The following is a 15,092-nucleotide window of genomic DNA, read 5'->3' on the forward strand; positions in this document are numbered from 1 at the left end:
TGGTTGCTGTGGAATGGGAAACTGGAGATTTTACAAAGATTCAGGCCCTTTCCAGGCATTGCTCTACCACATAGTGAATGAGTTAGCAGTATAGGGCTTATTTTTATTTATATTTTCCACCATAAACTAGTAATGTATGTGTCTTCAAAAGTTAGATTGATGAGGTTAGTTTTAGAGAAAAATCCCTTCTCTCTCATTCCTCTGTAACCTTACCCTGATTTTTCTATCCTGTGGTGTGACGAGCTTCAAACTACTAATCTTTCCTAAGACTTCCATCTGTCTTCCTTACCTTGGTAATTACCACTGCCTGCCTTGGGTATTGCTGTGGATTTGTCCAGATCCCTGCAGGACCTGTTGGTGTGACACAGTCCCTTGGCCCAGGTACCTGACAGCCTGAGGCCCCCGCTGCCCAGTATCAAACATGATCATGAAGTCACAAAAGGTAGAAGACAAGGAATGATCCAGGACTGAGTTATAAGTCTGGGACAAGAGTGACAAGGTGTGGGAGGAGGAGAGAAAGGCCTGACCTTACCACTGAGAGATGATGGGATATCAGTGTTCTTGCGCCATTTGGTTGTTTTGCTGTATCAAACTAAACCCACTGGAAGTAAAGAGCAGGATCTGATAAGAGGAGAAGCAGTCAGGCCCAGCCTCCAGCAGTCCCTGCTGCCCAGACTTCTCCAATGGACAGCACGAGAACAATCTGTTAATGAGCAAATCCTCTGCTCCACTGAAATGGTTAATGCTGTTTTTAAGCACTGAAATTGGGAGCTTTGGGTTTACCCCACCTCATAGAACTGTCAGTGGCTCATCCCACGTATAAATGTGTGGTTGTTCCTCTGAATCCATTGACCCCTTGATCTCAGTGCCAGCTTGTTTCAGGAAGCATTTTATGTGGAATCATTTTCTTTTTGGAGATGTAAATATGCTGCATTGAGTTTATTGCCTTTTTTTGAGATAGACACTAAATGGGAACACCCAGTCTGTCTTCTTTATGTGACGGATCATTTAATATACTATTACATTATTTTATTTGTCTCAAATCTGAACTAAACTATCCTAATCTTTTTGTTTCACTGAAGGGATGAAAAGCTTTCCATATTAAAATATTTTTGTGGCTGTTTTATGCAGCATTTCTTCCTGAGATGTCATAAATAGAACTGAGCACAATACTCAGTAAGTCATGTCATTGATTTTCTCACACAGAAAGCATGTAATCTGCTGGTTGCCTGGCGTTTTCTGTGACACCATTTGCATGTCCTGCCATTAGAAATTGGAGAGAACTTCTTCAAAGCTTGAAATAAAATTGTGCCATTTCTCTTTTGCCCTTTGGTTCATTGTTTGGTAGGAAGAGCAGGTTTCCTTCCCAGAAGTCATGATAAAAAGCACGTCCCTTCACCCTGTGCTGTACTGATGCCTGGTTCTGATAGAGGACTGGATAACTTTGCATAGCTCAGCCACCTGATTCCTGAATTTCTCCACAATTCTTGGCTCTACACAGTCCAGCCTTGCTGTGCTGTTGCTTGTAATTTATCAGGTATTTTTAATACCTCATTTTTTTATAATGCATCATTGTGGTTTATTTTTAAACTTAATTCTGCCAAGTCTTTATTTAGTGACTCCTAAGGCTCCTGGGGGGATTGAGACCACTGGAGGGTGCCCACTGTGCTGTACCCTCCGTATTGTAGCTGATCTTACCCTGGCTGGGAGCCAGCCCCTCCCTCCTGAGTTCTCTGCCCTGACACCACCAGTGTGTCTTTGGCTACTTTTTAGTCAGTTCTTTCCCATCCTTTCCAATGCCATTTTGTATTTTGCTATCCACAAGTTATTTGTGAAACTGAAATGGATTGGGGGGAGGGGTCAGGTTTGGCACTTGTGGGTTTTGCTGCATCAGATTGTTCAGCACTAAGATCTTTGGAGCCAGGGGCTGCAGTAGTGCAAGGGAGAGAGGTTTAAGCAAACAGAAGTTGCAGAATTGCTGGACTCCACAATCCAGTGATGATCCACACTCTTTTCCTTCTCAAGCTGTGCTCAGCAGAAGGATAACCCCAACTGTTACCAGGTTTCTGACTATAAAAGCACTATAATGTTTCTCAGGTAATTGCTTTTTTGTGTGTTGTGAGCACATTCTGGAGAGGTTTGGTAAAGTTCATTCTGCTCCACATGAGTGTTTGCATGTGCTTAAAGAAAAGGAAAAAAAGATCAAAGGGCAGAATTTCAAGTGAGCCCAGGAACGGTAAATCAAAGATAATTAGATTGGTCAAGAGATAGTCATACAGGTGCACTTTTAAGATGCTGTGAAGGGCTTAATTTTCATCATTTTCCTTAAATAGAGTTGGGAGAAACTGAAATGCACTGGAATTGAGGATATTTTTTTGAAATTATTATTATTGTGCTTTTTCCTGTCAGCTGATACGCTTACCCTTAATTTGCTGCTAGGTCTTAGAATCTTGTACAGCCATTTTTAGAAAGCAAACAATTTATAGTCTGGCTTACCTCACTTTTCATAAAGTAAAAAATAAAAATTCGTTTTCCATGTAAATAAAAAAGTATTCCTAAAGAAGATACTGTACAGCCTTGTCTGAGTGATCATTATTATAAGAATTTATATATGTCTAAATGGACCTTATAAATTTAAAATGTTATTAATGCTAAATGATGATTTTTTTTTTTTCCCCAAAAGGAAAAAAAATTCTCCAGTTAAGAATGTCAAGAATTCTTATTACTGGGACTCAAAAGAGTTCATATTCAAACACCTGCCTTGGCTGGCCCGTTGGGCCCCAGCACCAAAGGGCAGAGCTTGGCCTCATTACAGCTTCGTGTGTTCCCTGTGTGATGATGTAGAATCTATTCAGATTACCTGGGCAGATCCCGAGGATATTCCTTGCCTTTTCCTTGCTCTATGGCATTATCTCTTTGGGTTAGGTAAATTGCAAAGAAATGCCTGTTTTCTTCTAAAGCATCACAGATTGTCTAGCCCTGGGCAGATTTATGCTCCAGTTTGTTGGTTATTTCTATTATTTTTTATCCTTGCAAGTTTTAGTGAAGAAAAAACCCCACATTTAAAGGTTTCCTTCCCTTACTTAGTATTATGGAATATTTATGTCATTTGAACTCTTTTTAAAGGAGAAAAAATACAGTGTGAGACATTAAAACAGGAAAAATAACCCTATCTACAGCAAGATAAAACTTTTCTTTTTTAACAAAAGTGATAATGCCCAGCATTTATGGAAATGTCCATCTGTGCACTCTGCCAGAGTCAGAGCTCTGGCTTGGTACTGCAATGAGCTGATATTTAGCAAATATCCTTCACTTTGGGAATAAAGTTGTGCCAATCCATAATGCTGCTTGCTATTCTTTAGTTTCATGGGTTTTCCTGGCATACCATGAGTGAAGTGAGTGCTTGACACTCTCTGGGAGCATTTCCACAGCCCATTGCCACCCAAGCAGGACCTGCATGAGTCTCAGTTTTTAAAACAGTCTGTGAAAATGTTTATGATTACTTTAAAATTTAAAAGAAACAGAAATCAAATGCTGGCAAAGAATAACATCACTTTCTCCCTGCTATGGGAGATGTGCACTATCGTTTATGATGATCAGTGACTGTCCAGATGCCTGTAAGTGGTTCAGACAAACCACAAAGCCATGGTGGTTTTGTGGCCTTTGGGCACTCCTGTATAGGAAACCCAGGTTGGATTCCCACTGCTGATTTTTTCAGTCTGAGGACATGCCTGGCAGTGGCAAGAGGTTTGTGGTTGTGCAGCAGCACTTGATTGGACTGGTGCCGAAGAAGGCTGATCAATGCAGTTTATCCTGCAGCATAAAAATCGCAATCCTGTTGTCAGGGACAGCAGCACTAAAGGTAAACGGCTTTTCCCTGGAGGAGGACAAACCAAAGGAAACCTGTGTCAGGACGTGGTGATCCCAGAAAAGACCAGAGGGTGCTGGTTACCAGCTCAGGAAAATCCCAGCTTTTCAGTGGGGGGAGTTTTCCGCAGCACACAGCATTGCAAACACATGTCTAATAGGTGCATTCATTTTCATATGCTCGTTCATTGAGCAGGCCTGATTAATTAGTGCATGTCACCATCTGGTACTTACCAAGACTATTCATTTTTAAAATGTTGAAATTGTAGGGAATGTTGCACACCAATTAAGTTCCTTTTAATTGGATTATTTTAGTATAAAGTAGTACTGGAGAAGGCCTTCATTGTGATTCAGCCAGCATGCATCCAAAGGAGACCTGCCAGCCTGAAATTACCTAGAACAAAGGCAAAATGCCTGAAATGCATGTTTATTACTATCTTCATGCACTCAGCAAAGATGATGTCAACAAATAAAAGAGCCAGAGAAACACTTCTGCATTGCTGTGCAAGCTCCCTGACATGAGGGTATCTCAGTTGATCTCTGCTTCATCTTTGCACTGCAGCTCCGAATCTGTCATCTTCTCCCTCTGATCCAAAAACTAAAATATGCTTTTGCCTTCCTGACTGCTTGATACCAACTCAACCAGGGCCAGGCTTAGCCCTCCTGTGCACAGTTGTGTACCTGCTGGAATGAGGAGCATTAGTCTCATATACACAAAGGATGATTTGGCCTTTAAGGCTGATAAATTATCTGTGCTGATTCAACCATTTAGTGAATGAAGTATCACGATCTGCTGTTGGGAGCAGAAGTTGTCTGTCTGTTCTTGCTCCTGACACTGACTCACTGGGTGAATTTTAGTTCCTTAACGTCACAGCACTGCAGTGGTTCCCTGTATAAATTGTCAATAGTTCTGTTTATCAACTTACATAAAAGGCTTTGAGATACAGGGATGAAATGCAGACTGTTGATGTTACGGATTTGCTATTAATACTTTCTTTACAAGTCTAATGCTGTTTTGTAAGTAACATCTGCAGTTGTCATTGCCTTGCTTTTGCGTAGATTGAGTGTCTTCAAATAAGTTTTGTCATCTGAACTACTCATTTCAGAAGAGCCAGGAGCTCTTCAGGGAGCACATTCCTGTTCCTTAGCAAGTACATGGAACATCAGTGGAAGCAGGGAAGTTAGGGAAGAAAAGATACTTGGTCACTTGCAGCTGAAGGGATCTGAGGTGTGACTGCCTGGGTCTCTCGTTGCCCTGCTTTGTTTTGGAAATAGTGTAGGAATCCAGCAACGAACAATGTCAGGGTGATTTTCTTCTTGTATCTGTGTGCATTTTCAGTCCCTTCGATGGCCTCTGCTGCCCCCTGCCATGCTGCAGCTGCTGGTGACAGCCATGGGAGCAACAGCCTACTGAAAGATTTCATTTCTCTTATCACTCCTAATCACTCTCACCATAATTACCACTCATAATAGGGAATCTGTAGTTGAAAAAGTAAATTTTCTTTTTTAAAGGAGAGGAAAGCAGCAGAAAGATTGCTTTTAGTTGTACAGCAAGGAAGAAACTGACTTTTTTTTTAGAACGCAAATGCTTGCTTCGACATATAAAGGTCACTGTGGGTTTAATTTGAAATAGCGTAGGAGCGCTTCTGATTTCAAAGTACAAAAGTAGCACAGTGTTGGAATTGTTTGGGTTGTTTCCTTAAGATCCATTTCCTCTTGTTGGAAGGTGGTTGTTTCCTCTGTGGTGCAGCTGCAGGCAGTTTCAGGGCAGACGACAGGAACTGCTTGTCCTGCTGTGCCCGAGCCAGTTGGAAACCCAGCTGGGGTTCACAGACCCAGGAAGTCAGTGACTCTTCTGTTCCAGACTGTCACAAATCATCCTAGGGATCAAGGCTGTGTTCAAACCAGTTTTATTGGCTATTGGAGACCAAAAGAGCTAAAATAACTACACATGGCTTACATATATTCTGTGTACAGGTTCCACATCTGCATTTCCACAATCACCAGGTGTGTGACTGTTAAGGTAAATTGCTGCAGGCAGCACTGCTGCTACATGGCAGGGAGGGTTTTAGGATCAAGTACAGAGCTGTATTTGTGACTCCCACTGGAGAACTGTGGTTCTGCTGAGTTTCCTGTAGTTCCCATTCTCATGTTGAGTGTAACCCTCCTTTGGCTTAGAGGAAGTGTCAGCATCAGTGTCAGAGCAAAGGAGAGTGAACAGTGTGTTGTGACACAGCCAGTGGTGACACATCAGGATGTAGCCACAGGAAGGCAGGCAGTGCAGAGCTTTCTCAGTGCTCCCCTGTTCCTAGCAGAAAATGCTTAACCTGGAACACCATAAAGCTGCCTGCCTTGTGATGGGATTCTAGAGCAAGTGCAGCTTATGCAATTTCAGAGAAATAAGATCACATGGGTAAATCTTAAAACCTACACACAAGCACTAACCCTTTTGTTTAAATTGGTTGTTCAGAGCTTTTATGTGATGGAGAAATACATTTTCTAAGAAAGCATTTAGTTTAGATTCCCATTAATGTAACTTTACTCCTTTTATTTGTTAAACACATGAAAAGAGGGAGCTAACCAGAGTATAAAATTCTTGTACATGCTCTTTCTCTGGCTTTAGGAGAACTATTTCTTAATGTAATTTTTCTGCTTACAGTGTATGGCCGTGTAAAGTGTTGAAGCAACAAATCATGAGAGAGATCAAGAAACATACAAAGGCATTTTACTCTGTATATGTAAAACAAAGTCTAAAAGTTTGGGCAGATCTCAGTCTGGCAGACTTTCTATCTCTTAAGTCATACAGAGAAAGCTTTTGGCAGTGGCTTTTTGGCAAAAAGCTTTGTCTGGAAACATATTTAGTCAGCATATGAAATCTGATAGCCCTGGTAGCACGGCTGTGTCTGAAGACACTAATAGAGTTAGGCTTCAGCCCCATCTGCTGTTGGATCGGGATTGCTCTGTTGGTTTGCCAGCACAGGACAGCCCTTGCCAAAACACAGAGTGGGACGTGAGGAGACTGACAAACCCCTCCTGGTGTCAGCTCTCCGAATGATCCTGTTGTTCGCCACACTGATGAAAGCCAGTGGTGCCTGTGGTGAATTCCAGCACAGCCTCCCTGCTGCTGAGCTCCCACCACGGGCTCTGTGGGGAGCTGCATCTGTACCTGCACAGGGTCATCAATGCCCTCGCCGTGTACCTGGGTGAGCAGCAAGGATATTTGCACCCCAAGGCCTGTAAGAATTGAAAATTACTGATTTCCAGTGCCTCTGTTTACAGAAGTAGCAGTGGACATAGAGATTCTTTCACCTCAGTAAAATGTCTCCGATAATTTGAGTTATGCAACAGTGACGAAGAGAACAGACTTGCGGATTTGGCTCAGAAGGTTTAAAATCTTCAGGCATTAATTCATGAAACTCTCAAATCCTGGATACTCCAGTGACTATAAAGCACAGCAGATTCGTGTTTGATTTTTACTTAAGGCTGATTGTTTCAGGAAATAAAAAGATTCACTTCGAAAGAGATTTTCAGTTCTTCTTCAGTTGTTATTTCTGGAGGGGTTAGGTAGGAAAGCTACATGTGAAACAAATCAGGGACTAAAAATCCTTAGCTTTGTTTTGAGTATATCAGAATGGTTTATTGCCGCAGTGGTAAGCAAAAGGAGAAAAAACAATGACTTTCTAGAAAGATTTCCGCTGTATTTTTATCTGGCTTTTCCAGGGCATCAGAACAGCCTATCTGTTCAGCCAAAATATCTCTCCAGTTATCATTTGACTCTGATGGAAAAAGTGCTAAAATGGCAGAGTTTGGAATTGCTTGAACATATTTTCTCACTTAAGCTCAGCTTGTTCACATTCAAAGCTAAAACAAATTATCTCAATTGCATTTAGGAGAGTAAACATACTCTTACTTTTCTGTCTCATGTTTGAGTAGTTACGGTGAAAACATAATGTGCGGTAATCTTCGAGTTTATATCCTCTTCCTGCATTTGTTTTATTGGACAAAATTAAAGGTCAATGGTCCTGAACTAGTCAAGAGAATTACTCTAAATTCTCAGTCATTGCCATTTTTCCCTCTCTCTGCTTTCAGTAACATAGGACTTAGCTGCCAAAGTTTTAATTCTTTATGAGAAGAATGATATCTGTTTTGTGTTCTTCCAGCATGATCACTGCTCAAAGAAGTGTCCATACTATGTGAACAGAGTGGAACCACATGGATGAGACTCTTACCATGCACTGAGCAGCACGGCATCGAGCTCTGGGAAAATGTCTGCTTGCAACACTTTCACTGAGCACGTCTGGAAACCCGGTGAATGTAAGAACTGCTTTAAGCCCAAGAGCTTGCACCAGTTACCCCCGGTGTCGGAAAAAAAGCCCCTCTCGCATGGAAACCTGAAACCCAATGCGAACCAAAGTAACAGCCAGCGTGGGAGAAACACCGGCAGCTTCCGCCCACCTGTGGCCAAGAAGCCCACGATAGCTGTGAAACCCACCATGATGGTGGCAGATGGGCAGGGGCTGTGTGGCGAGCTCACCATGCTGGATCAGTGCGAGAACAAACCCCTGCCTGCGGGGTGGAACCGGAACAAGGCAGTCTTGAACAAAAAACCACTGAACAATAATAATGAGGAGGAGATCGAAGGTTACAGCCATGTTCCTAGGCCTTATGGCAACAGCGAGGGCGTGGGTAAGATACCAAATAACAATAATAATGGACTGACAGAAGTTTTGAAGGAGATTGCAGGTTTGGATACCACACCTCAGCTCACTGGAAATGAAACAAACTCAAGAGAAACCTTCTTGGGAAGGATAAATAATTGTTACAAAAGATCATTAGAAAGGAAGATCCCTCCGAGCTGCATGGTGGGTGGAATGAAGGATTCACAGAGTAAGCATGTTATTCTGAGTGGAAGCACTGAAGTCATAAGTAATGAAGGTGGACGTTTCTGTTATCCAGAGTTCTCTAGTGGAGATGAGAGTGAGGATGACACGTTTTTTGGCAGCATGCAGGAAGAGCATGAGAGCTGGGATGAAAGTGATGAAGAGTTGTTAGCAATGGAAATCCGCATGAGGGGCCAACCTCGCTTTGCTAATTTCAGAGCTAACACCCTGTCTCCTGTTCCGTTCTGTGTTGACAAAAAATGGAATACTGTGCCCCTTCGGAACAAGTCTCTCCAGCGGATCTGTGCAGTGGATTATGACGACAGTTATGATGAAATTTTAAATGGTTACGGGGAAGAGACTGTGATTCTTTATGGGCAAGAGAGCATGCAGAGCATGGTATCCTCTGATTCTACATCTCCTGATTCTTCTCTGACAGAAGAGTCTCGTTCTGGGACAACCAGCAGTTCTTCCCAGAAGCTCTGTAATGGAGGGTTATCTCCTAGCACTCCTCAGGACCTCAAAGTGATTGAACCAGAATATGAAAGTCTTTGTGACAATCAACAAGTGAAGGATGTGCCAAAAGCACCCAGAAATGCTCTGAAAAGTCTGGAAACTCACAAGGCAGTCCTTGCGCTTCGCCTGGAGGAGAAGGATGGCAAAATTGCTGTGCAGACTGATATGCCGGAGAATAAAAGTTCTTCAGATGTTGCTGGTCAAGCCGTAACTATTAATTTGGTGCCTGTGGAGGAGCAAGCTAAACCTTACAGGGTGGTGAATATGGAACAACCAGTGTGCAAGCCATACACCGTAGTGGATGTATCAGCTGCCATGACCAGTGAATGTAAAGAGAATCAGACTGAAACCTCAGAAACCAAAAAGGCATCATCTAACCCAAGCTCACCAGTAACCCCAGGCACACCTATTGCATCTTCTGCAGCATCACCTGTACGTGTACATGCTAACCTGAAAAAATCCAGTGCAATCAGATACCAAGAAGTGTGGACTTCTAGTACTAGTCCAAGACAGAAGATACCTAAGGTGGAACTGATTGGAAACAGCTCAGGACCTTCTGTTCCTCCCAGGAAGACAAGCCACAAGTCAGCTCCTACTTCACCTACAGCTACAAACATTTCCTCGAAAACTATCCCAGTTAAGTCTCCTAATTTATCTGAGATAAAATTCAACAGTTACAACAATGCTGGCATGCCACCTTTTCCTATTATCATTCATGATGAGCCCACTTATGCTAAGAGTTCTAAAAATGCTATTAAAGTTCCTATTGTAATCAATCCAAATGCGTATGATAACCTGGCAATCTATAAAAGTTTTCTAGGGACCAGTGGGGAGCTGTCCATCAAAGATAAAACTACAAGTGTGATAAGCCATACCTATGAAGAAATAGAAACTGAAAGTAAAGCGACTGAAGCCATAGGCAGCAAACCCACTGAGTTGTCCCAAGCAAAGGGGGTGGCCAATAGCTCCGAGCGCAGGCTGGGCTCTGTGGCTCAAAAAGTCCAAGAGTTCAACAGCTGCCTCAGTAAAAGCCAGATATCCCCACAGAGGAGTCACAGTGCTGACCACAGCTCCCCATCCAGAGTTCAAAAGGCAATGCAAGAGCCTGCAGCAAAACCAGATGTAACCCCGGAGGGTTCTGTTGGCAGCAGCGGCGGCAGAGAGAACGCAAGCACGGTGCTCTCACAGATTGTGGCTTCTATCCAGCCTCCACAGTCTCCTCCAGAAACACCTCAGTCTGCTCCCAAGTCCTGTAGTGTAGAAGAACTGTATTCCTTACCCCCTGAGGGAGATGCTACTAAAAGCACCTTGGTACGACCCAAATCTCTGTTTACGTCACAGCCTGAAGTGGAGTCCTCCAAGACGGAAAACACAGCCATTAAAATGCAGAAAGATCCACTTTCACAGGCAGCTGCCCCTCCCTCTCCAAAGCCAGCACGAGCCACCCCGAGTGCCACGAGTCCCCAGGCAGAGCAGGCACCGCCATTCCCCCCTCCACGCTCCACCTCCTCTCCCTACCATGCCAGCAACTTGCTGCAAAGGCATTTCAGCAATTGGACCAAACCCAACAGCCCCACCAGGTCGACAGAGGCCGAGTCCATCCTGCACTCGGAGGGACGGCGTCCCGATGCGAAACCCAAACGCTGGATATCGTTCAAGAGCTTCTTCCGACGCAGGAAAGCTGACGATGAGGAAGAAAGAGAGAAAGACAGGGAGAAAGGGAAGTTGGTGGGTCTGGATGGAACTGTTATACACATGCTCCCCCCTCCTCCAGTCCAGCGGCACCACTGGTTCAGCGAGGCTAAGTCGGACTCCAGCGAGAAGCCGTCAATCGTTTTCATGTACAGATGTGAACCAGCACAAGCGGAGCCAAAGGCTGAGCTCCCACTCAAGGGTGGGGTGGAGTCTGCTATTGCAGAGGCACTGGTGAAAGACAAGGGAGAAACACAGGAAAAGCCTCCAGAGAGCTCGGAACAGAACACAGTGAGCCATTCCTCACCACCTCAGGCTCCCAAGAAAATCCCCAGGTACCACTCAGCTTTTTTAGTCACTTATTCAGTTGCAAACTGTCCTGTATATGCTGCTGAAAAGGGAGAGACTAAGGAGTTTTATTACATTAAAGCAATTTTTTCAAAGTACATTTATTTTAGGTAACTTAAAGCGTATTTTAAAATTGTTCTGTTACGTTAGATATCAGAAAAGATGTAAAACATTTACTAGAAGCAGTACCTGATGTTTAGAGTTTGTCTTCCAGAATATGTCACAATAGCCATGTTCCATTGAATTAGATCCATTCTCCTGAATTTCTACTTTAAGAAAGTGTTTCTATGTTATGGGAAACTTCAGAATTTCTCAGCAGAAATAGAAGGCAACTATTGAGAAGTACAACAGAAATTAAAAGATCTGTGACTCATGGAAGGTGCTATGCTAACTTTTACCTCACATGCCTAAGAATATGACAAATGCTAATTAACCACACTGCAACATCACTGCAGCACTCCCAAAATAAACCTTGTAAAAAAGTAATCACAGAATTAGAGTACCTATACAATAGTCTTATCTCTGTCTTGCAAGGCCTTTGGCAGTGACTGTGCTTTGTCCCCTGACAGTATTGGATCCAGCAGAGCTGGTCGCATCAGTTGAAGTCAGTAACGTGGGCACAGTTAAATTCCCTGTCTGCTGACCACAGCTGTGGATGTGTTAGAATTTGTCTTCCAATATTATTACACATACCAATTCCAAAGTAGCCTCAAACTTGAATTATTTAATTAATTATAACAACAACCTAATGGTAGGAAATTGAAAATTTTGTGACGTGTGAGCCCCAGAAAATGCATCATGGCAGTGTTTTTTGGTTTTCTTTCTCTATATTCTGTACAAGAAAACTGCAGTGTTTTTTAGCTAAAACAGTTTTAAGCTAATAGAAATCTCTGTGTGAGCATAGTTAGACGTCACCATAAACAGACTGCCACTTGTCCTAAAGTAAAACAACTTGGTTTTCTTTCTCCATTGTCTATACAAGAAAAGTGCTAGAATAACCCTTGATAGGAGTGCAGTCTCTCTAGATTTACCCTAAATTAATTGGTGAGAAGTAGCTACCTTTAGAGGGCAGGTTAAAGGATTGCAGGAGTTTGTGCTCTCAACCCCCTTTACAGGAGCCTAGTTTTTTGTCCTGTCTCCAGGGGAAGCTGAAGAAGGTGAGGTAGGTTACAGTGCCATCAGGAGATTCTCTTGTTCTAGTGCCCTGCTCTTGTGCTGGCAAGACAGTTCCTGTGCTCTGGTGAACCAGACCAGGGCAGAGATCCAAGTGGGAAAGAACTTCGCAGTCATTGTTCAGCCACGTCAGCTGGCTGATGTGACAGGGGCTGGGGCAGGAAGGAGCAGCTGCTTCTCCGGGTGGTGAGAGGGCAGGAACAGCCTGTCAGGGATTCTTGCACTGCCCTGGAGATGGTGCTGTTGGAACGTGTCCTGTTCTTGCACTGGGACTGGGATACCTTCTGCCCTTCCTTTTGAAGGCAATGGGTCACTGTTCTCTCATTCACTTATTCCGAAAAGCATGTTTACTCTTTAGTTTTCTTCAAGTCACAATGATACTGGTTAAAGCCGTATCTCAGAATTTTCCCCAGTGAAAACTGGGATTTTCCAAATGTTAGAATTAGAATTTCTTCTTTCTGACAATATTGTTCCCTGGTTTCTACAAATTTCAAAGAAATTACACGGAGGTGCTGAGTTGTGGGAGCACTAGACAGTGGGTAGCTTTATGTTTCAGTTCTTATATTCCTGGTGCCTTGAGTTATTTGGGGTTTTAAAATACTTTTTAATGTTGTTAAAGAGACCAAGTGAAACCTTATAGTACCACAAAATTGAAGGGGTTTTTATTCTTGTTTAAGGGGTTTGGCTTTTGTTTTTAATATCCTGGTGGGTGAGAATCAGGATTTCCAAATTCCATTTTTGCACAAGCAGGAGGCATGACCCATGAGAAGCTATGCTTGTTTTGTGTTAACCCTCCAGATATTAATACACAGTTAGCTGTAATTCAGGCTAAAATATGTGCATGAAGAAGATGTTTAGAATGTTCTAAGCCTGCAGAGGCTTAGAGGAGAATGGAAGACCTGAAGATAGAATCAGTGAATGGGACACTTCTCTGACTCAGAATGCCAAGAAAGCAAGCTCTCTGAAAAAACAAACTGATGACCTGGAAAATAAGATAAGCTTTAAAAATGTCAGATTACTGGGGGGTCTTGAAAGCAAATTAAATGAACATACAGTGTTTCCTTACTTTGCAGTGGATTACAAAGCTGCTAAAGATTGATAACACAACCACGAAACAGCTGAAGGTATTTCAAGTTATCACTAGAAAGGTCAGTTTTCCCTTTGAACAGCACTTGCAAAATAGCCAGTTTTTCGGAAAGCTGAAAATTATCTCTCTGTTATACAAAGGAACTTGGTTTTGATTTCTCAGTGTGATTGTTTCTGTTTGATGGCAAGATGCACATATGCTGGTTCAAAAGGAGCTACCAAATAATGATAAATTTACCAAAAATTTGTAGATAGATTAAATTTTGCTAAAAATCAGCAGTCATGTCAGCTTTATCATTAATTAGAATGAGAACACCTGTAGTTCATGAAGCAGCAGTTGTTCTGAGGCAAAACCTAAAATTGACCAAAAGATAACATGATATTTCTGGCCTGAGTCACTGTAACTGATGAACGTGGTACAGCACAGTGTGCAATCCAATCCACTCATCACAAGTTGAATAAAAAGATCCTTCAGAGGCTTTGTTATCTTAGAGATCAGAGCGTTGCTGCTGGAGTTTCACAAGATAAAGGCTTCTCCTCTCCTTCATTGAGACATCACTGCTCATACCCAGCAGCAACTTGTTAGATTGAGGCATTTCCTAAAAGCAAAGTGCGGTACAGTGTCCTGCTGCTTCCTTGGCTGTCTTCATAAAGTACATCAGAGCTGAACTAATCTGATCTGGGCACAGCCATCTCCATTTCAGTTACAGTTTAAACTCAAGAGTTTCCTTTCACAGCTGCAAGTCAGCCATAACTTTCCTTTATGGGATCTCTAGGCCAGTCTTGGACGAAGTGAAGATAAAACTCTGTTTTTCCTGAAATACTTCCTTCAGGTAGTGAGGTCTGTATATTTATTTTGTTCTGGTTCAGATAAGGAAGCCTTTCTTCATAGCTAAATTTGTGATTACCAATCTAATTCCTAAGATTGTGTTAATTTTTGCAAAAGCATTTCAGCTCATAATTGATAGATCTGAGCTCTGTATAGAGGAATATGAATGTTGTGACAGATCACTCAGTAGAAACAATGGGAATCACTGTTCTTCAAAAATGTAGCCATACATTAAGATCAGGATTTCATCCAGAGACAGGCAGGAATAACCACCACTGCCACATTCCACTTTCACATTGTCACTGATCCAGTCCTGCAGATTCCACAGCTGCTTCAGAAACTGCTTGGGAAGATAACAAAATCTGTCAAATCACAGTAGGGCTCTGTTTAAAACAAAGTCCTTCCGAGTTTGTAGGGCTTCTGATATAACTCTTGGGGTGTGGTTCTCACGTGAATCCAAAACCTTTTAGGGACAGCCCAAGTAAATTGATGAGAATTCAAGGATGTTATAGATGAAAAGAAATTTCTTGCTTGAGCAAGTCTACTGAAATAGGAGAAATTCTCCTGGAAAAGTTAAAGTAGATCAACTCTCCCTTCTTGTCAAATCCATGTTAGGGTTTTTTTAATCTAGGTATCAGCAAGCTTTATCTACCTTACTCAGCAGTGCTTAGCAGTGCTTTTAAAAGTATTAACAAGCTATC

The 15,092-nt window shown here is 42.5% G+C and overlaps 1 protein-coding gene across 4 annotated transcripts in view; it reads left to right on the plus strand.

Annotated features, from left to right (window-relative positions):
* The window catches only part of PEAK1 (pseudopodium enriched atypical kinase 1), a 108,046-nt gene that overhangs the window by 64,143 nt on the left and 28,811 nt on the right, over positions 1-15,092 (plus strand). For all 4 annotated transcript variants that reach the window (XM_017745154.1, XM_017745157.1, XM_017745155.1 and 1 more), the window contains one exon: positions 8,028-11,290. In XM_017745154.1, the coding sequence (XP_017600643.1) occupies positions 8,133-11,290 (3,158 nt within the window). In that variant the 5' untranslated portion in view covers positions 8,028-8,132. The remainder of the gene's footprint in view (positions 1-8,027; positions 11,291-15,092) is intronic.

This window comes from Corvus brachyrhynchos, unplaced genomic scaffold (assembly GCF_000691975.1).
Source record: "Corvus brachyrhynchos isolate BGI_N302 unplaced genomic scaffold, ASM69197v1 scaffold309, whole genome shotgun sequence".
In the NCBI taxonomy this organism is placed as follows: Eukaryota; Metazoa; Chordata; class Aves; order Passeriformes; family Corvidae; genus Corvus; species Corvus brachyrhynchos.